This window comes from Brassica napus, chromosome A8, assembly GCF_020379485.1.
Source record: "Brassica napus cultivar Da-Ae chromosome A8, Da-Ae, whole genome shotgun sequence".
In the NCBI taxonomy this organism is placed as follows: domain Eukaryota; kingdom Viridiplantae; phylum Streptophyta; class Magnoliopsida; order Brassicales; family Brassicaceae; genus Brassica; species Brassica napus.
This window is the reverse complement of record NC_063441.1, coordinates 13,866,081-13,893,843: the sequence shown is the minus strand read 5'-3', so window position 1 is coordinate 13,893,843 and position 27,763 is coordinate 13,866,081. Positions and strand designations below refer to the sequence as shown.

Here is a 27,763-nt window from a genome sequence, read left to right as displayed (position 1 = left end):
AGCAAAATGCAAGATTTTTGAATTTTGTGCTAAACGATTATTCAAACATAAAAATATTTTTTTTGAACTTTTATGTTTTAGAGATTCAACTTGAGACAGAGTGACTGGTAATGGTAATGGTAATAGTCACAAAAGCAAGTATATTGATTTTTGTGTTAGAAATTTTTGAAGATAGCATGGCACTGGCATATATAACTCTGATTTCTCTCTTCTTTAATGCAGCTTGGTCGTTAGTTGCTTTACAGAGAATGAACCAAGATTTATTCCTGCAGATAAAACTAGTAATCAATGGCCCTTATCATCCTCAAAAGCTGTACAGTATATAGAGAAAGGAAACTTCATTGATGGCAAGTTTTGAAAGAAACTTCATTCTGTGTTGAGAAGAAGAAACAACAAAGGTTTGCATAGTGCACACATGTTTTTCTAGTTAACTCAGGGAGATAATAACCGAACATGAAAAGAGTTAAAACTTTTAGTTTGAAGAGAGGTGAGCAACTAGCTGAGTGAGATTGTCTTCCTTCCTGATACTCTCCACCCAATTAGCATTAATATGAACCCTTTCAATGCCCTGCTTCAAGGTTCTTGCCATAGAAGGCTTTGATCTCGTTGCAAAAAACTCCTCCACTTCTTTCGCTTTCTCAAACGAGGCAAACTGAGACAAATGGACATAAACGAGGAATCAATGACAGAACATAAAAATCAAGAGATGTTTATGGACGAATGTAAGAATAACAAACCGGAGATACAAGTGCACTTATGAAGCGTGTTATGAGAAATCCGGAACCCCATGTCTCCTCAATGTACTCCCACTTCTCTTGCAGCCATTTCCAGGCTACTTCACGTCCTTCCCAACTTACATCGTAGAGCCCATAAAGTGCATCTTGATTACGGACCTGGACAATTATCAATAATATTGATTATTCACTAATATACAGAGTTGAAAGTAAAATCATTACTATGTATATACCTCATCAGACAATACAAAGGTAAGAACATCTTGAACAATACTGGGGTCAGGGCAACATGCTAAAGAACCTGCAAAAAAAACAAACATTAGCAGTTGAAATGACTAATTTAAATTCTTTTTTTCTATTGAGAGATTAGTTACCTAGGATTCTTGTTTTCTCCTCGCTCATTTCTGTTTCCCTATAAACTCTCAGAAGAGACTCGTAACCAGACTTGTCTGACTTGTTGGCTCTCTGCATTACAGCAACATAAGCAGCCTGCCAAACACACAGTTCAATCAATCATAAGGTCACCATTTCCAATTTAAAGTTTAATTGGATTATGTTATAAGGAACAAACTCTTCTAAGGTCAGGAGGCAGAAGTGAAGTGTTCCTATCAGCTAAGAATGCATCAAATCTCCGAGTTGCTTCCTTTAGTGTCTCATCATGCCCAAACACAGCAAGTGCAGTTAGAACTTCCCCTCTCAGCATAGCATCTAGATGGCTCTCCCCTTGTTTTGGCTCCCAACTTAGTTTCCTGTAACAACAAAGAACATTGTAACAACATCGTTTCCATTTTCATTGGTAATAAAACATATAATCTTAGTCTAAATTCTGTAGATGGGTAAAAGAACTTACCCAGCAGCAAACTGGAAAACACCGATGAAAAGTTGTTTAATCTCAGACATGAGTTCTAGATTTGCATCTGCTGAAATCTTCACAACTTTGTAGCTTATCTGTATGGAGGAAGGGTAAGAGCCAGAGGACATGAACCAGGAAAAAATTAAAGACAAAAAAAAGAATCCTTACAACAATGAGGTTTGACAGAACAGTATAGTCAAGTTCCTTCTTGTAACCAGTAATCAAAGTGAGCAAAGAGGCCAGAGACTGCTGACGAGCCATAGAAAGTGCAAAAGAATCATCCAAAATACCTGTGAAAGAAAAAATGTTATTTCATCTCCAAAGAAGTTCAATTATGTCAACCAGAAAACAAAACTTTAAAAGGTTTAATTACCATATCTATCAATAGAGGTCAAGCTTTGGTTCTCTGTTGCATTTCTGAGTCCAGCGGCAAGGGTGTCATCATATTTCACCCTGTAGAATCCAGCCTGATCGACATTGATTTTTATCCATGCACCATCAGCAATGGAGCAGCCAAATAACTCCTTTAGATCATACACTCCAGATTTGGATTCCAACAAGAAGTTTTTGCGCATGTCATATGAACCACAACACACGGTTACTGGCACAATCCATTGTCCTTCCCCAGGAGAACCACTTGACAAGAAACGAGACTGTAGTTTTAAAATTGAATTTAGTTAGTTGATCATGCATAAAATATCATATTGAACCTAAGGGTTATATGTAAGAAACCTGCTCAAGTTCCAGTTTCCCATCTTTGATTTTGGCTGAGACAACAGGATATCCTGTTTGTTTTGTCCAAAAACTCATGAGCTTGTTCACAGGTTCTCCTGATTCTCCTTCCAAAGCAGACCATAGGTCTTCTGTCTTTGCGTTTGAGTAAGCGTGTTTCTTTACGTATGCAGCAAGCGACTTCTGCTCACCAAAACCATATGAGTAGGGTAAGAAATTTTGTAGACATTAGAGCTCAATAGTCCTAAAATTGCTTTTTTAAGAGAATAACCTGAAAAACTTCAGCACCAAGATAGCTTTGTAGCATGCGGATGACAGATGCACCCTTCATGTAGCTTATTGCATCAAATATTTCATCAATTTCAGCAACATGATTAACCTCCACCTGAGGACATTTTCATAATATGGTATAGTTGGATGAGCCACTGCCACATACAAACATAGATACTTGTTTTGGTTACCTCTATAGGGTGAGACTCCTCAAGCCCATCTAGCCTCAGACCATCAGTAGATTCGTCTAGAAACTGGGTCCAGATTTTCCATTCAGGGAACAAACTATCAATAGCCAAGTAGCTGACCTGAAATAGATAAAAGAGAAACGTTACATTTCACAACAAAACTCAAAATCATTTTGTTTATACAAAGACAGAGATTTGTAATGTACCCAAGTAGCAAAACCCTCATTCGGCCATAGATGAGTCCACCACTCCATAGTGACAAGATTACCAAACCACTGGTGGGCCAGTTCATGGGCAACTACAATTGCAACCTAGCATGATAAAATTAAAAGCTTTAGATAATTGCGCAAAAGCACACAAGGAAAGATTCTTCTAAGAGGATAATTAGAAAATGTTTGCAGTACTCTCTGTTTGTTAGAAGCTGCTGAATGTTGCTCATCATAGAGAAGAACTGTTTCACGGTATGTAACTAAACCATAATTCTCCATAGCTCCAGCAGCAAAGTCCGGTATCGCAATCATATCCATTTTGGGAAGAGGATATGGCACAGCAAAGTACCTACAAGAATATTTGGAGTCATTTTGCAATGAATATCACACAAGCCTAAAAGTTGATGAAGGGACCTACTCTTTGAACAGATCCAAAGTTTTTGCACCAACATGCAATGCAAATTTCCCTTGGTCAGCTTTGCCCACTTGACAGTACACTCTCACTTTGATCCCTGTGCAAAATATGAAACTTGATTTAGTGCTTTGTCAGTACATAAGATAATAGTAGTGGGGAATAAAATGAATATTACCATCGGATGTATGATCTTCCACGTAGTCAAACAAACCAACAACAATGGCTACCAAATATGTAGACATAATTGGTGACTCTTGATAAGAGACAACTTTCACATTCCCATCAACTTTCTCGTCCATAATGGGCATATTAGAGAGAGCCACTAATTCAGTAGGCACCTCTAGTGTGATCTTGAAGGTAGCCTGTCACAAAATGTGTCAATATAGATAGATAAAGACATAAGAAAAAATAATACACCACTTTTAATATCCTCATGCTGATGAAAGAAGATGCAAAAAGAAAGAACATGCAGAATATAAACCTTGCAAGCAGGTTCATCCCAGCAAGGGAAGCATTTCCTAGCATCAGCTGGTTCAAACTGAGTAACTGCCATATTCTTCTTTTCACCATTATGTTCATAGGTACTGCACCAAAAGTTAAAAAGATACTAAGAGGACTAACCCCTATTGATGTAATTTTCATACATATACATTTACTTTGTGTTAAAAAAAAAACATTTACTACCTTTTGTAGAATCCTTTCAGTTTGTCATTAAGTATACCACTGAACCCAAGTTGTAGAACTCCAACTCCATGGGGAAGAATCTCAGCAAACTCGAGCACCAGAATCTCATCCTCTTCAAAGAGATCAACTTTCGGAGCTGCAAGGGCCTGCTTAACCAAAAAAAAAAAGAAGCATATTAAATCCCTTGAGTTTCAGACAAGAAGCAACAAGATGTAAATGATTCTACTGTCTGGATAATATATGAAGTATGTAAAAATAAATTCAACACAGTCAAATATTTTCTCCATTAAATCCAATCCACATGAAAACGAGAAGCTAATCATGAAAAATATATGTAACAGCACAACTCATCAAGAACGTGATACCTAACCACATTTATCGGAATAGATCAGCTGAGCGTTGTATATATAGTTATACCTTAGAGGAGGTAAGAGGCGTGAAGGAGACGGAATCATCATTGACTGAGATATCAGCTGCGTTGAGAACAATGAAGCGAGTATCCGCGACAATATCTACATCGATGGAGACTGTTCCGGTGAAAGTACAGGCGATGAGATCGGGAATGAGACGGAGATCGTATCGTTTTGGGACGGCGAACTTAGGGAGACGAGGTTGACCTTTGAACTTATCCATTTTCGTGCAAACGAATGATTATTGTGTGTGTTATTTTTTCTCTTACGGAGGGAGGCTTTATATATAGGGTCAATTTGCTAAATAACCAACTTTGGCATCAAAATTAAGTGAGTAGCATTGATTTTGACGTAATGTAATATCTATCATTTATGCCAATTGTTATCCGGTTCTGCTCATTCTTTCATTAATCATCCGGTAATATTGTATTGGTAGATATGACTTGGTAAATAACGTAGGGTAAAGATTAAATTAAATACTACTTTATTTGATAGAAACACATGCAGCCACGTACCAATTTAATCCACCCAAAATTTTCTTATTGCTGGTCAATAATGAATCACTATTATTTACAAACACATCACGTAAAAGAACTCATGTCACAAATTTACTTATAACATATTTATTTACTATATGAAGTAGAATGAGCAGATAGAAACATAATTTAAAAAAAAAATAAAAAGTGTATAAACCCTAAACCCAAAAAAACATAAATTTCCAAATACTAAATCCTAAACTCTAATCACTAAACCCTAACTCAAATATAAATCCTAAACCCAAATATAAACATAAAACCCAAATAGAATGGAACAAAATAAATAACATAGTACATATTGGTGAAACTATAAAATATCTATGATTGCATGAAAGAAGTTAGTGTTGACCCAACCATACCCCTCACCTTCTGAATACTAAACCCTAAATTCCAGTCACTAAACCCTAATCCAAATATACCCTAAACGCTAAACCTAAATAAATAGATTAAGCTAAACCCTAATCAAGGAAGTATAAACCCAAATAGAATGTATATAATATGGTTTACTATACCCAAACATTTACTTAGTAAATCTAAACCCTAGGCAAGAACCTATAAACCAAAATTCAAATATAAATACAAAACCCAAATAGAATAGAACAAAATAAATAACATAGTACATATTGGTGAAACTATAAAATGTCTATGATTGCATGAAAGAAGTTAACGCTGACCCCAACCATACCTCCTCACCTTCTAAATACTAAACCCTAAATTCTAGTCACTAATCACCCTAATCACTAAGTATTATAGAAATACTAAAACCACATCCATAATCTTTAAATACTAAACACTATCCCAACTCCTAAATACTATGGCTATCACTAAACCCAAACCTCAACCCCTACCTTCCAAATACTAAACCCTAAATTTAAATCACTAAACCCTAAACCCAAGTATAAACCCTAAACCTAAGTATAAACCCTAAACTCAAGTATAAACCCTAAACCCAAATAGAATGAAACAAAATACATAGTATAGTACATATTGGTGAACAAAATAGAACACTCTTTATTAATCGTCAAATGGAACGATACATGATAGGGTCACCATCAAACCTCAACCCCACCTTCCAAATACTAAACCCTAAATCTTAATCAATAAACCCTAAACCCAAATATAAACTCTAAACCCAAATAGAATGGAAAAAAATACATAGTATAGTACTTGGTGAAGAAAATAACACCTTCTTTATTAATCATCAACTGGAACGATACATGATAAATACATATAGTAACAGACTATTTTACATTACATAACATGAATAAAACATTCATAATACATATTGTTTTACATTTCTATTCTATACGCATAAAATAGAATAGAACACAATGTTACAAAAACTGTTCATCTTCTCCGATCAATTCAAGGATATTCACAGCGAGAAAGATATGTGTAACTGGCAACATCCGTGAGAATAGTACATGTAACCGCCTCGTAAACCGAAAAGATTAAGGTGATTGAAGGAAGAGGTGACGAACCTTGCGGCGGTGCCGTTTACGTTGTCGGCGACTCCATAGATTTCAGATGCGCAAAGCTTTTTGTCAGTAGCGAAGCGAGTCATTGCAGATGGGCATCTCATAGGCAAAGCTACTCCAGAAATGGTTTTGGTGGTTACACAGTGGATCAAAAATGGAGAAGAAACAATCCACGTTCTACAAGGTATGTGATTCTCCAAAGGCCACGTTGTATGTGTGTAAGGTAAGTATTATTAATTTAGTTTTTTTTAGTTTACAGGTTTTACCGGTTGTGTAAGAGGGCATAGTAGTATTATTATATAAAAGATGCATGGTGTATTGGTGTATTAGGGTATTTAGACATAGAATGAATTATAATTTGTTTGAAGGTTATACAGCCAAATTTCCCTTATAGAGCCGAAAGTAAAGGGCTTAACCTTAAACCAAAAAAAAAAATGCAAAAAAAAAAAGTTTGATGTAACGCCACGCTCGATAATGACATGACCAGAAGTGATTCCAGTTCGTGTAACGTTTGACGTTGACAGTGTTGTGTGTTTTGGTCCCACGAGAATAAACAGGCCTAAACAGTCTGGGCTCAATATGCTAATGGGCTTTAACCATGGGATTCTGTATTAACGCGGCGTGCATAGGGCTTTTGCTGCAGTAAAACGGCGTCGTTTAGATTTTCACACACTCCTCCGAAGCTTCAGGCGTCGTCGAGGCTGAGGTTTACGGGTTTAGATTCAGACATCTTCTTCTTGTTTGTCCTGTCTAATCAAATTTAGTCTTCCACCTGTTCCGTTCTGATCAGGGTAACATTTCTGCTTCTGGCCTTGACTTTCATCTATATTTGATATATGTTTGTTTGATCTTTGAAGAGAGATCATTATATTAATCATGAGTACAATATTTTTGACAAATAAAATTCTTTCGTCATGCTTCTTGATGAAGCTTTTATAAGGTTCTTGTGTTTCACATTTTTCTTTATTTCTTCGAATTGATATAAGTTTTTGAACTACGTATATAGGTGTACTAAGCTCAAAAGTCACAAGTGATTGAAACAATGGGCTTGTTGAAGAAAAAGGATTCAACTTCAACTCGCTCCTCTACCTCTCCCTGCGCAGATTTGCGAACTGCTTACCACAACTGCTTCAATAAGTGAGTTTTCCTTTTTCCTTTTGAGAGAGATTCTCTAGTGTTTGTTTAAGTGTTTAGTAGCTAGCAATGGTGAACCAAAATGGAATCTATTTTGAGGCATATATGGTCTTTTGATTCAAGTACTTCCCTTTATATGAAATCTTTTGGTTAGTGTATAACTCTGATCCAAAACCATTGAAAGTTGCATCCTTTTATCTTTGATTCTGCAGATGGTACTCAGAGAAGTTTGTTAAAGGGCAATGGGATAAAGAAGAGTGTGTTGCTGAGTGGAATAAGTACAGAGAATGTCTCTCGGTAACTCACCCACTCTACTTCTCTTCTTCTTTCTTCAGCTATATTCATGTTTTTGTCTGATCATCTTAATCAATTCCATAAACTTCTCTTTCTGAGTAGTTTTGTTTTTTTTTCATGTATTCAAACAGGAGAATTTAGATGGTAAAATTCTCACTCGCATGTTGGAGGTTGATAGTGAGCTGAATCCAACAAAGCAAGCTGATTCAAAAGAATCCAGTCGATGATGATACATGACCACTTAATGTTTCTCAGTGACATTGTCTCTTTGAAACAGCTCCATTGAGCAACTCTTTTTTTATAGGAAAGCATACAAGTACTAATCAAAGTAGAAGGAGAATGTTGTATTCTTTATTTGACCCACACAGCCTCAAAAATAAAATCACTTCCTGATTATTCATTGAAGAAATATATACTTATTTATAGATAGCAAGAAGACTAGAGATGTTGCCTCCTGCGATGTCTCATGATTTATACCGGAGAAATACAGGAGAAAGGAGACATAAACTGCGTTGGAGGAGCTGGAAACAAGATACTTGTGTGTAGTGTAAATTACAATCTATTGTCAACTATTGAGTAAATCAAAAACTTAATCTCTGTCCAACCTTCCACTACCAAAAATCACCACATGAGCATTTACCATCCTTGAACCTGTGAAACCGGTTTGCATCTCTCAGTAAAATCTCTCTACCATACACTTTCGCTATATACTTCATCGCATTGTGGCAATCTCCACAGACGCGAAGATTCTTTATGACACGGATCGGTGTGGCTGGAGGAGTGCTCATAAGCCCGAAAGCAACAGCCAGCTTCTCGCTGTGATAGTACAATGCCCTCTCTTTCTCCTCTTCCTCCACATCCACAAGTGTGTAATCCGTCTCAGGAACATACCCTTCTTGTTTGATGTCTCTGATCACATCTCTAACTTTCTCGTATATCAACTCGGCTTGAGGGTTTGACATATCGTCCACAACGAACAGATGGATCTTGTTTTTCACCTCGATCCAACTGAACCCCGGGTCTTTCTTCACGTTCTGTCCTCTCATCATCGTCCTGGCAAGTTTCACCTCAGTCCATTTGGAAGCAGCAGCGTACATGTTGGATAAAAGCACATAAGCTGATGAATCCGATGGCTCTAGCTCCAAAAGCTTAGTGGCCACTCTCTTCCCTGTCTCTGTGTCCCCTTGAACTCTGCAAGCTGCAAGAAGAGCTCTGTACATTGACGCTGAAGCTTCCAGGGACATTGATTCAATCAGTTTCTCAGCCTCTCGGACAAGTCCAGCACGGCCAAGCGCGTCAGCTAAACAAGAGTAGTGTTCTATTTCAGGTTTAATGCCGTAGTCTCGATCCATTGACTTGATCTGCTTGTATGCCTCGGATACTAAACCTGAGTGACTACAAGCAGAGAGAACGCCGATAAACGTGACCTTATCAGGTTTTATACCCAAAGATCTCATCTGTTCAAAAAGCTGGAGCGCTTCTTTGCCTTCCCCATGTTGAGCTAATCCTACTAACATTGCGTTCCAGGCGGCGATGTTCCTCATTTCAATCCGTTTAAACAAAGAATAAGCGTCGTCTATGCTTCCACATTTAGCATACATGTCCACAAGTGAAGTTCCAACGAAAGGATCACCTGAGCAGTTCAGCTTGAGGGCATTTGCATGAATCTGACGCCCCTGTTCTAATGCTGTTAAACAAGAACTTGCTTTCGCAAGTGTGGCTATTGTAAACTCATCAGGTAACACTCCCATGAGTCTCATCTGGCTATAAACATGAAAAGCTCGCTCTTCTTCTCCGTTTTCTATGCATCCTGAGATCATAGTCGTCCAAGCAACATCGTCTGGCACAGGAATGCAATTGAAAGCAAAATGTGCTGCCTTCATATCTCCACATTTAACGTACATATCCAACACTCCACTGCTGACCCATAGATCTAAATCGTATCCTGATTTGATCGCATAAGCATGGACTTGCTTTCCTTGGTTCATTGCAAACAAGGAACCACATGTCTTAAGCACCGTTGCAAGCGTGAAATCATCAGACCTATCTCCCTGTTTATGCATCAAAGCAAAGAGCTTCAGAGTCTTGTCGCCGTCATTACTCTGGGTGTAACCAGACATCATGGCATTACAAGCGACGAGATCTAAACTATTCCTCGAGAATAAAACCTCTGCCTCTTTCATACACTTGTTCCGAGAGTAGGCGTCTATCAGAGCAGTAGAGACAAAACTGTCACCAACGTTATTAGTTTTAATTGCATGAACATGAACTTGTTTATTCAACGAGAGAGAAGAAGTTGATTTTAGAACACTGGTCATGGTATAATGGTCTGGTGTGAGGCCACAACGTAAGAGCTCCATAAACAGACACACTGCTTCCACTTCTAGGCCACTTTGAGCAAACCCGGAGATAACTGAGTTCCACGAAATCAAATCTCGTTCACTCATACTGTTAAAAACAGTCCTAGCGTAGCCGACTTTTCTCAGCTTACAGTACATGTTTATTAGACTATTCGCCACAGTGAGCATCAAATCAAAACCTAACTTCAATGCCATAGAATGAACTTGCTTCCCTAATGCTAAACTATCTAACCTAACAGCTGTAGATAACACCAAAACAAATGTGACACTGTCACATTCCAAGTTGGACTCAACCATATCCGCAAAACATTGGAGAAGAGATGAGTACTGACTTCCCTGGAGATACTTTGTTAATATCTGGTTCTTGGATCGTATTTCTGAAGCATCATTACCATTCACTTGTCCTCCTTCAGAATCATCACCAGAAACTCTATCAAGTAAACGCAAAGTGATTCCATTGGGATGCAAGCCACTTTTATGGAATGCAGAAGAGAGTTCAACTGCGTCTTCTTTAAAACCCATATCAAGATAAGCCTTCAACATCAAGTTCCATAACACCACATCTTTCTCAGGCATCTCCTCAAACAAAACCCTACCTTCCTTAACCATACCAAACTTCAGATATATATTAACAAGAGCTCCGGCAACAAACTCATCACTGTCCAAACCGATTTTGCAAGCGTACCCATGAACTGCCTCTGAAGCCCACACATATCCAGAACACAAACAGAGTTTCAACAGAGGAGCCAGTGTCATTCGACTGGTGAACACAACGTTCTGTCGTAAACTCCGGAAAAGAACAAAACCCTCTTCGGTGCTGTCGATAACATGTTCGGAAGACTGGGCATAGGCAGCTAAAATCGAGTTCCAGGAGACTAGGTCTCTTTCAGGCATTTTATCGAACACTCTGCGAGCGTAATTGAGTGATCCGCACTTTGAGTACATTGTGATGAGGTTGTTGATTAAGAACCGTTCTGGGTTTTCTTCGGAGGTTAGGATACGTGCGTGCGTGCATTTCCCGAGCCTCAAGTCCGAGGAAGAGATGGCATCGCGTAGAAAGCCGAACCATTGTGAGGAAGCAGAAGAAGAAGAAAATGGCGAAGGAGAAGTGAGACGAAAAGGGGAGAGAGAATGAGAAGAGAGGAGATAGTAGAATCTGGGAGGTCTGTGGAAGGAGAAAGGGATGGCTTTGAGGCTTGCTTGCATGGTAAGTTTAAAAATGTAGCCTTTTGAAGTTGAGCGACGTTACTTGCACGTCACGAAACTAGAGACATATCTCTACGCTACCCTTCTTGTCAGAGAAAGAATATGAGGAATGATGAAAAGAGTCTGAACTTATATTTATTCAAGTGTAAATATTTCACTAACATTACTGATAGAAAACAAAAAAAAAACGGACTTATCATATTTTGATTGAGATGGTAAATCATATTGATTGGAATGGTAATCACAGTATATTTGGAGCAATTTATTAGACGACGATTTCCAACTCAAATCTATTTTTTCCTCCGTAATTTCTACAAAAATAGAGTAAGTAAGTTTTGTTCCAATGGTTTAGTCTATTATAGAGAAGAAAATAGAATAATATTGTTATATGAGTAGCAGCGATGTAGTCAAAGCAAATACAAAACAAAAGTAAAGATTTTTGTGTCATCACACAACACAAGGCCATAGCTCCAGACTCCAGAGGCCTATAAGCACTACTGAAACTCGAGACTTGGACCCATTAGTTACATCTCAAACACCACACACATAGCATTTAGTATAATTTAGAGGTTGTATAAAACATTCGATGCAACCTCCTGGTCTTTCAATAGATCAGGACTCTGCTGCAGACGCGCTTCAAACTAGGGCACACTGTTTGGAACCTCGCCATGCTCACTGGAGATATCTGTTAAATCACAAAGAGATGGTTTTCAAAGTTTATAAGTCCCTTCTATGATCCATGGATTATTTGTTTAACTTTTGATATCGAATTAACACTCCCCTACTAATAATACCTTTGGACAGAGACGGAGATCCAGTATCTGTAGTGAGCAGCATCCTGATATAGCTGCTTCAACTCCTGCTTCATCCATTTTACATGACTACCAAAGACAAAGGTGTCAAAAATGTGTTTAGTGCACAAGTACTGGAACTATAGATATATATCTTGAACATATATAAACCCATGTGATTTAACTAGCTTAAAACCAAAACAATTAAGATATAACTGTGGAATAAAACCATTACCTGAAGAAAGAGAGTAGACAATCTTGGACAGCCAAGCTTCAGTACTTCCAGAGAGCAACAGTTGCTAAAACAATCCATTTTTTGAATTTAAATTTAATTAGCAAATGGAGTAACACCAATCTTTTTCTGTGAGAACTAAAGAAACAAAGTCATATTACAACTTGTAAATCCTCTCATACCTTAGATTAAGTAAGACCAGGTTGGAACAAGCGAGATCAACCTCCTTTAAATTGACACATAGCGAAAGGTTCAGTGATGATAAATGATCAAACCTAGTTGCAGGTGGTATCAACACTTTTCTGATATTGGGGCAACCCACACAGTTGAGGTTTTGCAGTAACCAGTTGGATGTTTCAGCTGATTCTTCTTGAGTATTCTCACTTGAATTGTATACACCAAAGTAATCAGATAGCTCTACACTGGTTGAACCCCAATCAAGGTCATGCATGTTTTCACAGCCGTTCAAGTTCAAATGGGTCAAGTGTGTGCAGCACGCAAGTAGATCAGCTATCACAGTCCGACAGAGAGTTCCATAAGACAGGTCCAACTCTTCAAGTGCGGGTAATGCACCTTCTTTGTAAAGAGGCTCCAGTGATGAGTCAGTAAGATCTTTGCAGGCTTGTAGTTTGAGTACCTAAACAATAAAATATGCAATGAAGTTCTCATGAAATGAATAATAAGTATATATGCTCTACTGCAGACAGAAAGAAAAAATTATACAAGTCATAAGGTCTTAACTACCTTCAGTTGAATACAAGACTTGAAGATGGGCTCCAGATTCATCACCCAAGTATACGACAAATCAAGAACAATCAAATTTTGGAGGCCTTTCAAGGAAGAAAAGCCATCAGAGCCTATAGAAGAGCATGCCATTAGCAGCAGTGACTCAATTAGTGGACAAGAAGCAGTGATTGCAGGCAGAGAGTCATCCCTCAGTTTCCTTGAAAGGCAATGGGGAGGGGGAAGTTGATTAGCATCAGCATAAAATCGATCATGAAAATGAAAAAAATAACATACAATAAAGAATTACCCGCAGAAAGACGCATCTAAAGATGTTAATAAAGGACAAATGATGGATGCTTCAGACAGTCCACCGAAACATTTCAAGTCAAGGGACACCATATAAGGCGCTTCGATTCTGAGCACACTCAGTTTTGGGCATATTCCTAGATTTAGAGACCGGACCGCAACCTAATCACAACCATAACGGTCAAGGGAGAAGTAATAAATCCATCAGTTAAGAAAAGTCAGTTTTGTGATATGAGAGAAGAAACACTCACAGACTTGAAGAATACAGTTTTAAGATGATCACATCCGTCCAAACAGATCCCCTCTAAGCGAGGGCAATTCAACGCAAGAGAAGTAACAGCACGACAGCCAACAAGAGACAGACTAGATAACGTTGAGTTGCAGAATCTCACTTCTGTTAAGCTCTACAAGATGATAAATTAAAATATGAGCCAGTTTAATTAACTATATATATATTTCACTATATTCATCATATAAAGTAGCAGTTAGCTGCAGCCAAAAGAACAATTAGAAACTGTATCACACACCTCACAGTTGTCAAGAATTAATGACTTCAGCATTGGGCATCCACCATCATCACTAAATACAGCAGTGTTGGACAGTGATTTACAACCAGTGAGATTCACTTCTTGCAAGGACGGGCATTGCAGAACTAATGTTGTCAAATTCTTCTGTTTCTTGATAGCTAATCTCTGCAACAAAAATGAAGAAATGTTAAGGGGTTATTTAGAACAAAACTGTATTAACAAATCATGATAACTAAGTGCAGCGCATACTCTTAGGGCGTTGGAAGTGATTGTGACTCGTTGAAGAGCTGGACACTTTGAAATAGTGATTGATGAAAGCATGGTGCTTTGCAAGTTCAGCTCTGTGAATCTGTTAAAACGCAGCGAAAAGAGAGGACACTTGTGTGAAATGATAGCAAAACTTTTCCAGAGAAGAACAAAAGATGAAGGCTATACTTGGGGCAATTTACTAGTCTTAAACGCCGCAAGAAGGAGAGATGCAACGCGACAGATGTCAACATGTTGCAATTATCGAGCTCCAAAACCTGTAATTAGATGATATGTGAGATTAACTTAACTGGAAACAGTGGTCTTTAGTTAAAGGTTGTAGAACAGTGTGCATGTGTATGTGTGTGGAAAAAAGAAAAAGAAAAAACAGACACAGACCTCCAGCGCTGGACTGTTGGCAATCCAAGTCATAGACGCGGATGTTATAGAGATACAGCTACGAAGCTTGAGAACTGTCAACATGGGGAGATGTACTAACTTCAAAGAAGAAAAGGTCAAACAAGTCAGAAAACAAGTATGAGACAGCAGATAGAAAATAACATGACACCAACCTCAAATGATATACTGGGGCAGTTTGAAGCATTAAGCCTACGGAGACCAGCACAAGCCTGGGCTATTTCACCCAAAGTTCCATTACTGATATGGGAACATTTAGAAACATCGAGCGATTCTAATAGAGGACACGAAGTGACAGCTGAACGGATTACAACATCTAGGAGCTTACTGCACGAGGCTATGTCAAGATGTTGGAGGAGTGGACAGTGAAGCATCGCCACTGCCATGTTGCTTCCTTTTAAGGATAAAGACCTGAGCTGCTGACACCTAATATGATAGATAAAAATTGAGAATAAAAAAAAACAAATATGGAAAAAAAACAACTTCACCTGATATCCAAACGCATAACGCAACATTTTATAATTTTAAGTTCACGTAGCCGATCATGAATTAGGTATGTTTCCAGAGGACCAGTTCCTAGAAGAGCCTCACTTATGGTCACACTCCTCAACCTATTACACTCCCTCAATACCTGTAAAATTTCCTCAAAGAGACGACCTTTTCCTATAATTAAGACCTCCAGGTTCCTGAAACAACAGACGAAATGGATATATATGATTAAGTTTAATTTATGAAATCATATTCAAGGCTAAAGAAGACAGATACCTCAAAGTAGTAGCTGCTCTCATAGCCAGACTGTTGCTGACATAAGAAGGAACACCATAAAGATTCACTTTAGTTGCATTGGGATAGCGATGGCACATGATTTCAACTGCCATACAAAAGCAACCAATGGTTATACTTCACTCTAATTATATATTAACCTCTTGCGAAAATACAAGTTTGAGCTAACATAGTTCTCTTAGAGAGGCCATTAAAGGTTGCGGAATGAATGCATCCAATGTTTACCAACATACAAGTTATTGTATTCACTAAAAATATCAAACAAATGTATAATAGTCCAAGACTCAATATCAATTCTCAGAGTTCCTTCAAGGTGTACACAACAAAATAACAGAGAAGACAACGTTTAACATTATGTATTGAAATGAACAACTTACACTGCTTGATAGAAATCCTCATATTTTGAAAGTTGAAGACCTTCCAAAAATCCTCATGAGCACTAGCTACTCTCCACTGACGACATACCATAGCAGAGCGACAGAGGTCGATGCTATTCAAGAACGAGAACACCTGAAAATGAAAAAAAAAAAATTACAAAAAAATCTATAAAAAGAAAAGATTTATCTTAAAATGCAAGAGTGTGTATACCACATGTAAGAGGTCAGCAGTCAAATCAATATAAACTTGAGAATCATCATCTTTCCGACCATGATTCAAGATGAAATTCTGGCAGAACATAGCAGTATCTGTCCGAGAAGAAGATGCAACAGTTCTCTCCATGGACGAACCAGAAGCATCTGAAGATATCCCGGAAGCAGACCGGCATTCACTAAAACAAAAAGAAACAAACAAAAGAACACTCAAAAGGATTCATGACAGTTCAAAGGATGTTGGTCAAAAGCTGAGGCAGCTCCAAACTTGGTTTCTATCAAGATTCAGTGAGTAAAAAAGGGAGTTGAGAGAGAGAGCTAACGCAAGGGAAGAGTGCACTTTGGCACGCTTGTGGTCCGAATCGTCCTCCTCCTCCATCGTACCATCCTCAGCATTGTTAGATGACCATAAGCGCTTCAATTCAGCGCCTGCGGCTTCTTCACCTTCCTCCATCCTCGCTAGCTTTTAGTCTAAGGAAAGTTCGGTTCTAGGCAACACACAACTTCTTTAATCAAATAATCAATCAAACTTTTCTCAAGAGATCATATGCATATTTATACTAAAAAATAAGACATATCTCTAATAGGATTTGAATAATAATCTGAATCATATTCCTCTTAATTAGTAAAAGGAAAAACGTTAAAAAAATAATAATATAATCCAAAAACCTTGAAAGACTGATCTCCAAGCTGCAGAAATGAGGGTTGGGGAAAATGGAGTGGTGAATAGGAAGCCAATAGATAACTGCGGTATTGTGTGGTTTTATTAGAGAGACTAATGCTGGACATTCGGGTTCTCGATTCGGATCTATTTCGATTTTGGGTTTTCGGTTTGGATTGAATCGGATCATTTAGATTGGAATGTTTAAGATACATTTAGAAACGAAAGAATTATTTACCATATAAGACACATTTAAATTTATTTTAACGCGTAGAAACATAATGAGCCAGTTGGTATATTTTTTTTGGACAACTGTCTTTTTACGGACCCTTATGCCCTCACGCCAAGTTATTTGTCTCTGTTTGGTTAGGTTAAAGTAACCAAATGATTTAGAATACAACGATAGAACACAAAATGTGTAACAATTTTATATTTAAGAATTGAATGTCTTTAGAATCAAGAAGATCTAACGGTAGATAATAAGGTTTTATTACATTATTCTTTTGTATTTTTATTGTACATTATCCCTTATATCTTATTTTGACTGTATTTCAAAATTTAAAATACATAAATAAATATATTTGGTATAGTTTGTTCTAAATTGTTTTTTTTTATACTTAACATCCATTTTGATAATTTTAGTAACTAATAAATATTTTTTTGTGGATAAACAATGTTTGGACATGAGTTCTAATTCTGTGGACATGTGAGTTAGGGATAGACGATTTGTGAATTGAACGGATGACTTGTGGATCTGATTCATCATTTATCATAACATTTCCTTAAACTCATCCATTTTTTTCATGACAAAATTTTAAAGCTTTTCTTTTCCTAACATGTCTAATAATCATTCATATATAATAAATTTATCATCAAATGGATAACAGCCAATATCAAATGGACAGAAAAATTGTAGATAACATTTTGATAACCATATATATATATACTTTGATATTTTCTAAAAAAATTAAAATTTTAATTTATTAATAAAAGTTTTGTGAACGAAAGAGTCGTGGATTGATGCAAAGTGTTGTGGATGATAGAGTTGTGGATTGGTGACTGATGCGAAAACATATAATATAGATCTGTATAATAATATTGCTATGCCTATCAATTTTAGTATGCTTATGGATGAGATAGTGCGGACAGTTTGGTGAAGACATGTTCTTGCTTGCATGTTTTTGTGAACATGTTATTGTAGATTTAGTGTGGACATGTTCTCGTGGATGGGTTCATGTTTTCGTGGAGGGTTCACCTTCAATAATTTCACCAATTAACTTGTTTTTGATACTTTGTACACAGAAAAACACAATGATCCATCTCCACAAAGCTTTTTGGAATGTATTTTACATATTTTATATAACTTATTCATGATATTTTGTACATAAAAAATATGGATGTTGGGATTAGTATTAAGTATTTTTAATAAATAATAAATCGGATACATTTTGTATATATTAAGTTGGTTACGAAACATTTTATGAATAAGACATATAGTGGTTTAGTAAGGGAAGTTTTTAACACAACAGTGTTCGGCGTTTAATCTTATTTTTTGGCTGTTTTTTTGGTTTTTTAATAATGGTAAAATTGTAATTATAATCATTTTCTTCCTTCAATTTGTTTTAATTCTCATGCAACACTTTCATGACTGGCCATAGATATTGTAACAAAATATCACATTTTCATGTTGTTTTTAGTTAAATTGATAGATCTTTTCGATTACATTCAATTTTAAGCACAATCCAAAAAAAAAATTAAGAACCCGATTTTTTGGCCAAAAATGGCCACAAAACTCTTATCCACTGTCAGTGCCGGTCCATTGAATCTGAAGGCCATAAGCTCAAAGAAAATTATGAGCCGTGAAAATAAGTATATTTTAAATATATAATGGATTTTGTAGGGGAGGAAGTTCAAACTCACCACTTAAAGAAACTATTACCCACACCTCAACCATTGCGCTACAGAGAACTTTTATATAAATAAATGGTCGGTTTAATTTATATATTATTTCGGGTCGGAAGCCACAGCTTCTAATGCTTCCTATCAGGGCCGGTACTGCCCAATGTGAAATGCTCCAACGCTGCATAATCTCTTGTCTCAGACCTATCTAACTCTAACTAAACAACAGGTGCCATCTTCCTCTTCCACACCACGAGTTCGGATCTGTTCGCCGTGGAGTCGTCATCTCCACACCGGTGCTCGAATTTGGTCCTCCTCGTAGTCTCCATGCAGAGATTCATCAGCCAATTTTATGGTACACCATACCCTTTCTTCTTCATATCATCAACCAAGCTCGGAGCATGTCGAAATGAAGAAGAGAATACCTGGGGACATTAAAGCAGGAGAAATCTCACAAAATATAGACACAGTAGAGAAGAGAGGTGAAGAAAAGAAAAGTCTGAATCAACACAATGTATTTCATTGTGTAATTGTAAAATGAAATTATGTTTCTAAGAGTAATTTTTTCTAAACGAAACATTTTTCGGGTCAATTCGAATAATATCGGGTAGGATCATGATCATGTGTTTTTGTAAAACCCGAAATGAAACTAAACTAAAAGCAGTTTAAATTTGGTTCAAGTTTAAAACAAAAAAAATTATGAATACTCGAGATAAATTCCAAAAAAACAAAAAAAAAAATATTCGAGTAATTCGGATTTCGATTCTTAAATTAAATGTTTTATATATATATGTATTTATTTTAGTATTAAAATAACTAATATTTAATTGTACTTAGGATATTTTTACCTGTTCGGCTTGGATTTTTCCGGGTTCAGAAAAAGATAAAAACCGTTATTTTTGTAAACTTTGTCCGGTTTTGGTTTTTCTTTTTTTGGTTCTGTTCCAATTAAGTTTTTGGGTTAATGATAATATTCCCAAGACTAAGAGAGGCTATAAATCAAAGTGGTCGTTGATCAGATCCCGAAGAGGAAAATAATCCGCCAAAATTGTAAAGGGAAAGACAAAACTGCAGAGCTCTTTCCGAGTCTTTGGTTCTTCTTGCTTCCCCATTCGTTTGGTAAGGTAGGACGTTTTAGAAACGTGTCGTTTGACAATAGTTAACTGTAAAACGCATACTCAGAAGTCCACAGGGGTTGTAAGTAAGAAAAGGAGATCAGAAGGAATTGGTGCCTTATTCCATGAGTAATGAATCCTTTAGCGTTGGATTAGACAAACTCTTGTATAAAAATTACATAAAATAAAGTCTTACCGTTGGATTGAAAATGGCCTAATCAAGCAAAAACACACAAAAGTTTGTGTCATCACAAAAGCAGCCTAAGAAAAGCCACAATACAAGGCCTATAAGCACTACTGAAACTCGAGAGTTGGACCCATTAGTTACATCTCAAACACCACACACACAACACATCATATAGCATTTAGTATAATTTAGAGAGAGTTGTATATAAGAAAACATTCGATGCAAAACCCTGGTCTTGCAAAAGATTAGGACTGCTAAAGACGCGCTTCAAACTAGGGCACACTGTTTGGAGCCTCACCATGCTCACCGAGGATATCTGTTAATAACCAGGACATAGTTTTCAAAAGTTGAAGTCTCTTATTTGCTAATCTTTATATCAAACTATCAAAGTAAACACACCCTACTTCATACCTTTGAACATAAACGGAGATCCAGTGTCTCTAATGAGCCGCATCCTGATATAGCTGCTTCAACTTCTGCTTCATCCATTTTACAAGACTACCAAAGACAAAGTCACAAAGAGTGTTTCAGTGATAACATCTGAACAAGTACTACAACTACAGATATATATCTTTAACTTACGTGAACCCATGTAACTCAGCTTATTTAACTAGCTAACCAAAACAATTAAGATATAAACAGAGCCAATCATGGGGAAAAAACATTACCTGAAGAAAGAGAGTAGACAATCTTGGACAGCCAAGCTTCAGTACTTCCAGAGAGCAACAGTTGCTAAAACAATCCAATTTTGAATTTAAATTTAATTAGCAAATTGAATAACACCAATCTTTTTTTATGAGAACTAAAGAAATAAAGTCATATTACAACTAGTAAATCCTCTCATACCTTAGATTAAGTAAGACGAGGTTGGAACAAGCGAGATCAACCTCCTTTAAATTGACACATAGCGAAAGGTTCAGTGATGATAAATGATTAAACCGAGCTGCAGGCGGTATCAATACTTTTCTGATATTGGGGCAACCCACACAGCTGAGATTTTGTAGTAACCGGTTGGTACTTGTTTCAGCTGGTTCTTGATTACTCTCACCAGAACCCCAATCGTGTTCAAGGTCATGCATGTTAACACAGCCGTTCAAGCTCAAATGGGTCAAGTGTGTGCAGCAGGCAAGTAGATCATCTATAGTAGTCTGACAGAGAGTTCCATAAGATAGGTCCAACTCTTCAAGTGCCGGTAACGCACCTTCTTTGTATAGAGGCTCCAATGATGAGTCAGTAAGATCTTTGCAGGCTTGTAATTTGAGTACCTAAACAATAAAACATACACATCATAATTCAGCAAGTTCTCATGAAATGAATAATAAGTATATATGCTCTACTGCAGACAGAAAGAAAAAAAATTGTACAGGTCATAAGGTCTTATGACTCATCTACCTTCAGTTGAATACATGACTTGAAGATGGGCTCCAGATTCATCAAGCAAGTATACGACAAATCAAGAACAGACAAATTTTGGAGGCCTTTCAAGGAAGAAAAGCCATCAGAGGCAATAGAAGAGCACGACATTAGCACCAGTGACTCGATTAGTGGACAAGAAGCAGTGATTGCAGGCAGACAGTCATCCCTCAGCTGACTAGAAAAGGTAATGGAGGGAAGTTGATTAGCATAAGTCGTGAAAATGAAATATAACAAAAAAATAAATGATTACCCGCAGAAAGACGCATCTAAGGATGTTAATAAAGGACAAATGATGGATGCTTCAGACAGTCCACCGCAACATTTTAAGTCAAGGGACACCATATAAGGCGCTTCGATATTGAGTACACTCAGTTTTGGGCATATTTCTAGATTTAGAGACCGGAGCGCAACCTGGTCATGACCAGACCGGTCAAGCAAGAAATCCATCAGTTAAGAAAAGTCAGTTTTGTGATATGAGAGAAGAATCACTCACAGGCTTGAAGAATGCAGTTTCAAGATTATAACATCCGTCCAAACAGATCTCCTCTATGCGAGGGCACTTCAACGCAAGAGAAGTAACAGCACGACAGCCAACAAGGGACAGACTAGATAACGATGAGTTGCAGAATCTCACTTCTGTTAAGCTCTGAAAGATGATACAAGGTTCAGAATCAAAGATATCACCTATTGTCTTAGTTAACTATATATATTTCACTATGTGTATCACATGTAGCAGTTAGCTGCAGCCAAAAGCACAAGAAGAAACCGTGTCACACCTCACAGTTGTCAAGAATCAATGACTTCAGCAATGGGCATCCACCCACATCACTAAATGATTCACATACAGTGTTGGACAGTGATTTACAATCAGAGAGATCCACTTCTTGCAAGGACTGGCTGTTCAGAACTAATGTTGTCAAATTCTCCTGTTTCTTGAGACCTAACCTCTGCAACAAAAATGAAGAAATGTGAACAGGTTAAACAGACCAAAACTTCCAACAAATAGAACTGTATTAACTAATCATACTCGTAGAGCGTTGGAAGTGATTGTGACTCGGCGAAGAGCTAGACAGTTTGCAATAGTGATTGATGAAAGCATGGTGCTTTGCAAGTTCAGCTCTACGAATCTGTTAAAACGCAGCGAAAAGAGAGGACACTTGTGAAATGATAGCAAAACTTTGCCTTTAATTTTCACAGAAAAAACAAAAGATGAAGGCTATACTTGCGGCAATTTAGTAGGATTAAACTTTGCAAGCAGGAGAGATGCAACACGAGAGATGTTAACATGTTGCAATTATCAAGCTCCAAAACCTGAATAGATGATCTGTGATTAACTTAACTGGAAACAGTGGTCTTTAGTTAAAGGTTATAGAACAGTGTATGGAAAAAAAAACAGACACAGACCTCCAGCGCTGGACTGTTAGCAATCCCAGTCATAGACGCGGATGTTATACGCTCACAGCTACGAAGCTTGAGAACTGTCAACATGGGGAGATGTACTGACTTCAAAGAAGAAAAGGTCACACAAGTCAGAGAAGTAAAATAATAATATACATATAGTAACATGACACCAACCTCAAAAGATATATTGGAGCAGTATGAAGCATTAAGAATATGGAGAGCAGCACAAGCCTGGGCTATTTCACGCAAAGTTTCATTACTGAGACGGGAAGAGTTAGAAACATCGAGCGACTCTAGTTGAGGACACGAAGTGACAGCTGAGCGTATATCAGCATCTTGGAGCTTATGGCACGAGGCTATGTCAAGATGTTGGAGGAGTGGACAGTGAAGCATCGCCAGTACCATGTTGCTTCTTTTTAATGATAAAGACCGGAGCTGCGGACACCTAATATGATAGGAAAAGAATGAATGAAATACACATAAAGGAATAAGAGAATCAAATGGAAAAAAATCAACTTCACACCTGATAGACAAACGCAGAGCGCTGCATTGTCTAATTTTAAGTTTATGTAGCCGATCATGACTAAGGTGTATTTCCTGAGGACCACCACTTCCCAAAACAGCGTCACTTATGGTCACACTCCTCAAGCTGTTACACTCCCCCAATATCTGGAAAAAGTTTTCACTGATGTGACCGTTTCCAATAGTTAAGGTCTCCAGATTCCTGAAACAAACCAAACGAAACGATGGATATGTACTAGCTAGCTTACTCTTATGAAATCATATTATATTCAAGACAGAGATACCTCAAAGTGGTAGCTGCTTTCATAGCCAGGGCGTTAACAGCAGGAACGCCATAAACATTCACTCTAGTGGCATTGGGATAGCGATGACACATGTTTTCAACTGCCACACAAAAGCAAGAAACCAAACATTATGTAAGTCTGAGTAACATAGCGCCTTTGTATAAAGAAAGAGGCCACTAAAGGTTAATGCATCCAATGTTACAACTTACAAGTGTATTGTATTCACTAAAAAATGTATAATAGTCCAAGACTCAATATCAATTCTCAGAGTTGTTTCATTCATATTTAACATATTATGAATGAAAGAAGAAACTCACATTGGTCGATAGAAATACTCATATTTTAAAATTCCAAGACCCTCCAAAAATCCTCATGAGCACTGGCAACTCTCCACTGACGACATACCATAGCAGAGCGACAGAGGTCGACGTGTTTCAAGAACGAGAACACCTGAAAGTGAAAAGAAAAGAAAAAAGAAATGACAAAAAAAAATCTAAAAACAAAGGGAGAAAAGAAAAAAAAGAAAGAATGCAAGAGAGTGAGTGTGTACCACATGTAAGACGTCATCAGTCAAATCAAAATGAAGTTGAGAATCATCATCTTTCCGACCATGATTCAAGATAAAATTGTGGCAGAACATATCAGTAGTATGTGTCCGAGGAGAAGATGCAACAGTTCTCTCCTCCATGGACGACGAATCAGAAGAAGCAGACGCTGGGCACTCACTGCAATTTAAAAAAAAAAAAAAAGCCATTTCGAACAGTTTGTATCAAAAAGATAAGAGTGATCAAGGTAGTAAAAAAGGGAGCTTGAGTACAGTTTGGGACGCTTGTGGTACGTATCATCATCCTCAGCATCGGATACGCGCTTCAATTCACCTTCCTCCATCGTACAATCCTCAGCATCCAACGTGATCAGGCCAACTCAGAATCAGGGTTTGAGAAAATTGAGTGCTGTGGTTTTATTAGATCAAATCCAGAAAGAGGAAAATAATCCGCCAAAAATTAGAATAAGGAAAGGGAAAGACAAAAGAGCAGAGCTCGAGTTAGTTTCGAGTCTTTGGTTCTTTTCTCTTTGCTTCCCCGTTATTTTGGTCAGAAGGGAGGTCTCCAAACGGTGTCGTTTTATGATAATTACTAAGGTCCTTTGGAGGGGAGAGAGCAAAGAAACCCACATTGAAACTGGGCTTGTTTTTTTTTATGGCCCAATGAGTATTTCGTGGCAATGTCAACGTGAGACTAATATCGGGAAAACGGCTTATTCATGCCCGAACTAGGGATTGCTGAGAAAATACATACCTCAACTTTTACTGCAAGTCAAAACATACCTACACTAATCAAAAATTTAAAATTCATGCCTGAATTATGGATCGATAAAAAAATACATACCCCAACTCTTATTGCATGCCAAAACATACCTTAACTAATCAAAAATTTGAAATTTATGCCTAGTCTTTAGAAGTCAACGCTAATTTCAATCTATACTATTATTTGCGAAGTAAATTTTCGCAACGGAGCTCTCACGTTAAAAATTAGAGTAGCTAAAATCTATGTTACCCCTAATAAATTTTTATATATATTCTATTATATAATAAAATGAATTTTATTTGCGAAGTAATTTTTCGCAACAGAGCTCTCACGTTAAAAATTAGATTGGCTAAATTCTATGTTACCCTTAATGAATTTTTAAATAAAATGGATTTTATTTTAAAAATATTATATATTTTTTAAAATAATTATGATGATTCTTATATATTATGTTGTTATCTTAAAATAATATTTTACTATTATAAAAGTAAAAAAATTAAAAGAAGTGATTTTTTACAATATTATATTTAAAAAAAAAGATAATTCTTATATATACAAATATATCTTAAAATCACTTCTTAGAAAATATCCTTATACAAATATATTGCTCCATTAATATTTACTTAGATATTATTTTTATCTTAAATTTTAACTTTCAAAATAGTAAAATATTATTTCAAGATAACAACACAATATATAAGAATTATCCTATATTTTTAAGAAAATATAATATTGCAAAAATCATGTCTCTTAATTTTTTTTACTTTTACAATAGTAAACTATTATTTTAAGATAACAACACAATATATAAGAATCATCATAATTTTTTAAAAATATATAAGATTTTTAATATAATTTTTTTTTTATTATATAATAGAATATATATAAAAATTCATTAAGGATAACATAAACTTTAGCCACTCTGTTTTTTAACGTGAGAGCTCCGTTGCTATAAAATTATTTCAAAAATAATAGTATAGATTGAAATTAGCGTTGACTTCTAAAGACTAGGCATAAATTTCAAATTTTTGATTAGTTAAGGTATGTTTTGGCATGCAATAAGAGTTGGGGTATGTATTTTTTTATCAACCCATAGTTCAGGCATGAATTTTAAATTTTTGATTAGTGTAGGTATGTTTCGACTTGCAGTAAAAGTTGAGGTATGTATTCTCTCAGCAACCCCTAGTTCGGGCATGAATAAGCCGTTTTCCCGACTAATATCTCTTTCACTGACTCAGTTCACTCTTCTTCCTCTTCCTTCCATCATTTCTAAGAGCGACCATCACGAGTTTTCTCTACTGTTATATTCTTTCCTTCTGTTTTTACTTTATATTTTTGATCAAACAAAAGATGATTCAACTTGTCTCTCTCTATGCATGGTTGCACTTTAATTGAAACATTTAGTAAACATGCGGTATAATTGGTCAGCTAGATAACTTTTTTTTTGTTGCTAAAATACTAAAGCTAGATAACTTATTAGGCTGTTTAACATGTCTAACGAATTTTGACATTGTGTAGTCTATCCTTACCATATCCATCTAGCCACTGCATCTAGCTAGGCCACTCATATACAACATGTGTACTCTCCATGAAATTATAAACTCAGATAGCACTTATTTATCGTATTCGTGTACGTAATAATACATTCAGCAATAATAAGCACAAAGTATTTTCTTCTTATGGAATAAATGATACAAGAGAAGATCAACATGCATCGAAATATTGTGGAATAATCAACTTTGGCAATGATAGAGTGGTAGTACCATGCTAGCTAGAGTCGGCGATGGGCTTTTAAGCTCATTAAACATTTGATTTAAGCGCCAAATTTTATACAAATGTTTAATTTATTATTTCTGTAAAACAAACTTTATAGTATAGTAGTATATATTTATATGTTGCAACTCTATTGATCTTTAGATTAACTTTTCAAGACTCAGATTAGTGTTTTGTGATTTTATTCATATGTATGGGACAACAATCCCAAGTCAATATTATAATTATATAAATGACTACATTTACTTGATTCCTTCTTTGTATTAAATGATATAAACTAAAAGCTTTTGTTTCATTTAATTATTGATGTTTTACTTTCTCAATACAATAAAAAAAATTTCTGTTTAACCTACACAATGAATTGAATGAGTAATATGTTCATTGTTTAAATGACCAATATATATAGTACTAGTATGTATAAATTTGTAAAAAACATCTTTTATATATTAAAAGAGAAGCATTTGTAATATATATTTTTTACATAGTAATATTTTAACATTGTGACGTGTGAGCATCACAATCATTTAAAGATTAGATTGTTGATGTGTTTCTTGCAGAAAGCTTCTCAAATCAAAATGGTTTCACATTTTATGCGAAAACATTTATTACAGTTTCCAACTATTCATCTAATGTGTCATTACCTTGCAACTGAAACTATAATATGTTTATTATCATCTACATGGACTCGATGAAGCATCATCATCGAAAGAAGCTTAAACATGAATTCAATGAAACATGATCAAAATATTCACAGCGCGAAAGAGCTCGATGAAACATTATCATCGAAATTAAGAAGCTTCTAAAAGTAAAAGAGGTTGTAGAATACTATTTTACTACATCATCATTAATTTCATGTGTTTGTTATTTTTGTAATGTATGTTATAATTTGTATATCTTGATTTATTAAAATAGTATAAATTAAATTACACTAATTTCTTATAAACTAAAACCGATAATATATATATATAAACCAAAAGAAATTATATATGATTTTGATATGGTCGTTAATTTGTATTAACCGAAAACGAAAAAACTGAACCGAAACCGTATTGAATTACAAATTTAAGATTCTTACAC

At 36.2% G+C, this 27,763-nt stretch overlaps 4 protein-coding genes and 1 pseudogene across 4 annotated transcripts; 1 reads left to right on the top strand and 4 right to left on the bottom strand.

Annotated features, from left to right (window-relative positions):
• Positions 1-319: 319 nt before the first annotated feature.
• Positions 320-4,773, bottom strand: LOC106404833 (aminopeptidase M1-like). Its single transcript, XM_013845497.3, has 18 exons — positions 4,503-4,773; positions 4,086-4,231; positions 3,883-3,985; positions 3,577-3,763; positions 3,405-3,498; positions 3,182-3,335; positions 2,984-3,088; positions 2,781-2,897; positions 2,591-2,704; positions 2,320-2,502; positions 1,961-2,240; positions 1,756-1,877; positions 1,585-1,682; positions 1,306-1,483; positions 1,109-1,223; positions 968-1,035; positions 738-893; positions 320-652 (listed from the first exon to the last, which is right to left on the bottom strand). The coding sequence occupies exons 1-18, from the start codon at positions 4,716-4,718 to the stop codon at positions 473-475; spliced, it is 2,616 nt and encodes an 871-aa protein (XP_013700951.2). The 5' UTR covers positions 4,719-4,773; the 3' UTR covers positions 320-472.
• A 2,171-nt stretch (positions 4,774-6,944) lies between these two features.
• On the top strand, positions 6,945-8,333 carry LOC106405199 (uncharacterized protein At4g33100). Its single transcript, XM_048738880.1, has 4 exons — positions 6,945-7,300; positions 7,516-7,646; positions 7,856-7,940; positions 8,069-8,333. Exons 2-4 carry the CDS (start codon positions 7,552-7,554, stop codon positions 8,162-8,164), a joined length of 276 nt encoding a protein of 91 aa, XP_048594837.1. The 5' UTR covers positions 6,945-7,300; positions 7,516-7,551; the 3' UTR covers positions 8,165-8,333.
• Positions 8,334-8,336: 3 nt separating this feature from the next.
• LOC106403174 (pentatricopeptide repeat-containing protein At4g33170-like) lies at positions 8,337-11,708 on the bottom strand. The gene has a single exon (XM_013844016.3). It carries the CDS (start codon positions 11,501-11,503, stop codon positions 8,549-8,551), a length of 2,955 nt encoding a protein of 984 aa, XP_013699470.2. The 5' UTR covers positions 11,504-11,708; the 3' UTR covers positions 8,337-8,548.
• Positions 11,709-11,874: 166 nt separating this feature from the next.
• LOC106402438 lies at positions 11,875-17,889 on the bottom strand (annotated as a pseudogene).
• Positions 17,890-19,894: 2,005 nt separating this feature from the next.
• On the bottom strand, positions 19,895-24,809 carry LOC106402439 (F-box/LRR-repeat protein 15-like). Its single transcript, XM_013843176.3, has 17 exons — positions 24,424-24,809; positions 24,157-24,331; positions 23,924-24,056; positions 23,607-23,706; positions 23,324-23,524; positions 22,975-23,245; positions 22,804-22,902; positions 22,622-22,710; positions 22,427-22,526; positions 22,176-22,346; positions 21,893-22,045; positions 21,650-21,810; positions 21,376-21,574; positions 20,830-21,248; positions 20,652-20,715; positions 20,395-20,481; positions 19,895-20,299 (listed from the first exon to the last, which is right to left on the bottom strand). Exons 3-17 carry the CDS (start codon positions 23,943-23,945, stop codon positions 20,162-20,164), a joined length of 2,274 nt encoding a protein of 757 aa, XP_013698630.3. The 5' UTR covers positions 23,946-24,056; positions 24,157-24,331; positions 24,424-24,809; the 3' UTR covers positions 19,895-20,161.
• Positions 24,810-27,763: the final 2,954 nt, after the last annotated feature.

Coding starts and splice junctions, on each gene's coding strand:
- LOC106405199 (XM_048738880.1), top strand. CDS start 7,552: ATGGGCTTGTTGAAGAAAAAGGATTCAACTTCAACTCGCTCCTCTACC. Junction 7,647..7,855: donor TACCACAACTGCTTCAATAA/GTGAGTTTTCCT, acceptor TTGATTCTGCAG/ATGGTACTCAGAGAAGTTTG. Junction 7,941..8,068: donor AGTACAGAGAATGTCTCTCG/GTAACTCACCCA, acceptor GTATTCAAACAG/GAGAATTTAGATGGTAAAAT.
- LOC106402439 (XM_013843176.3), bottom strand. CDS start 23,945: ATGAGTATTTCTATCGACCAAT. Junction 23,707..23,923: donor GAGTATTTCTATCGACCAAT/GTGAGTTTCTTC, acceptor TTTGTGTGGCAG/TTGAAAACATGTGTCATCGC. Junction 22,903..22,974: donor GCTCCAATATATCTTTTGAG/GTTGGTGTCATG, acceptor TCTTCTTTGAAG/TCAGTACATCTCCCCATGTT.
- LOC106403174 (XM_013844016.3), bottom strand. CDS start 11,503: ATGCAAGCAAGCCTCAAAGCCATCCCTTTCTCCTTCCACAGACCTCCC.
- LOC106404833 (XM_013845497.3), bottom strand. CDS start 4,718: ATGGATAAGTTCAAAGGTCAACCTCGTCTCCCTAAGTTCGCCGTCCCA. Junction 2,503..2,590: donor TTGGTGCTGAAGTTTTTCAG/GTTATTCTCTTA, acceptor TTTGGTGAGCAG/AAGTCGCTTGCTGCATACGT. Junction 1,484..1,584: donor GTTTTCCAGTTTGCTGCTGG/GTAAGTTCTTTT, acceptor TTGTTGTTACAG/GAAACTAAGTTGGGAGCCAA.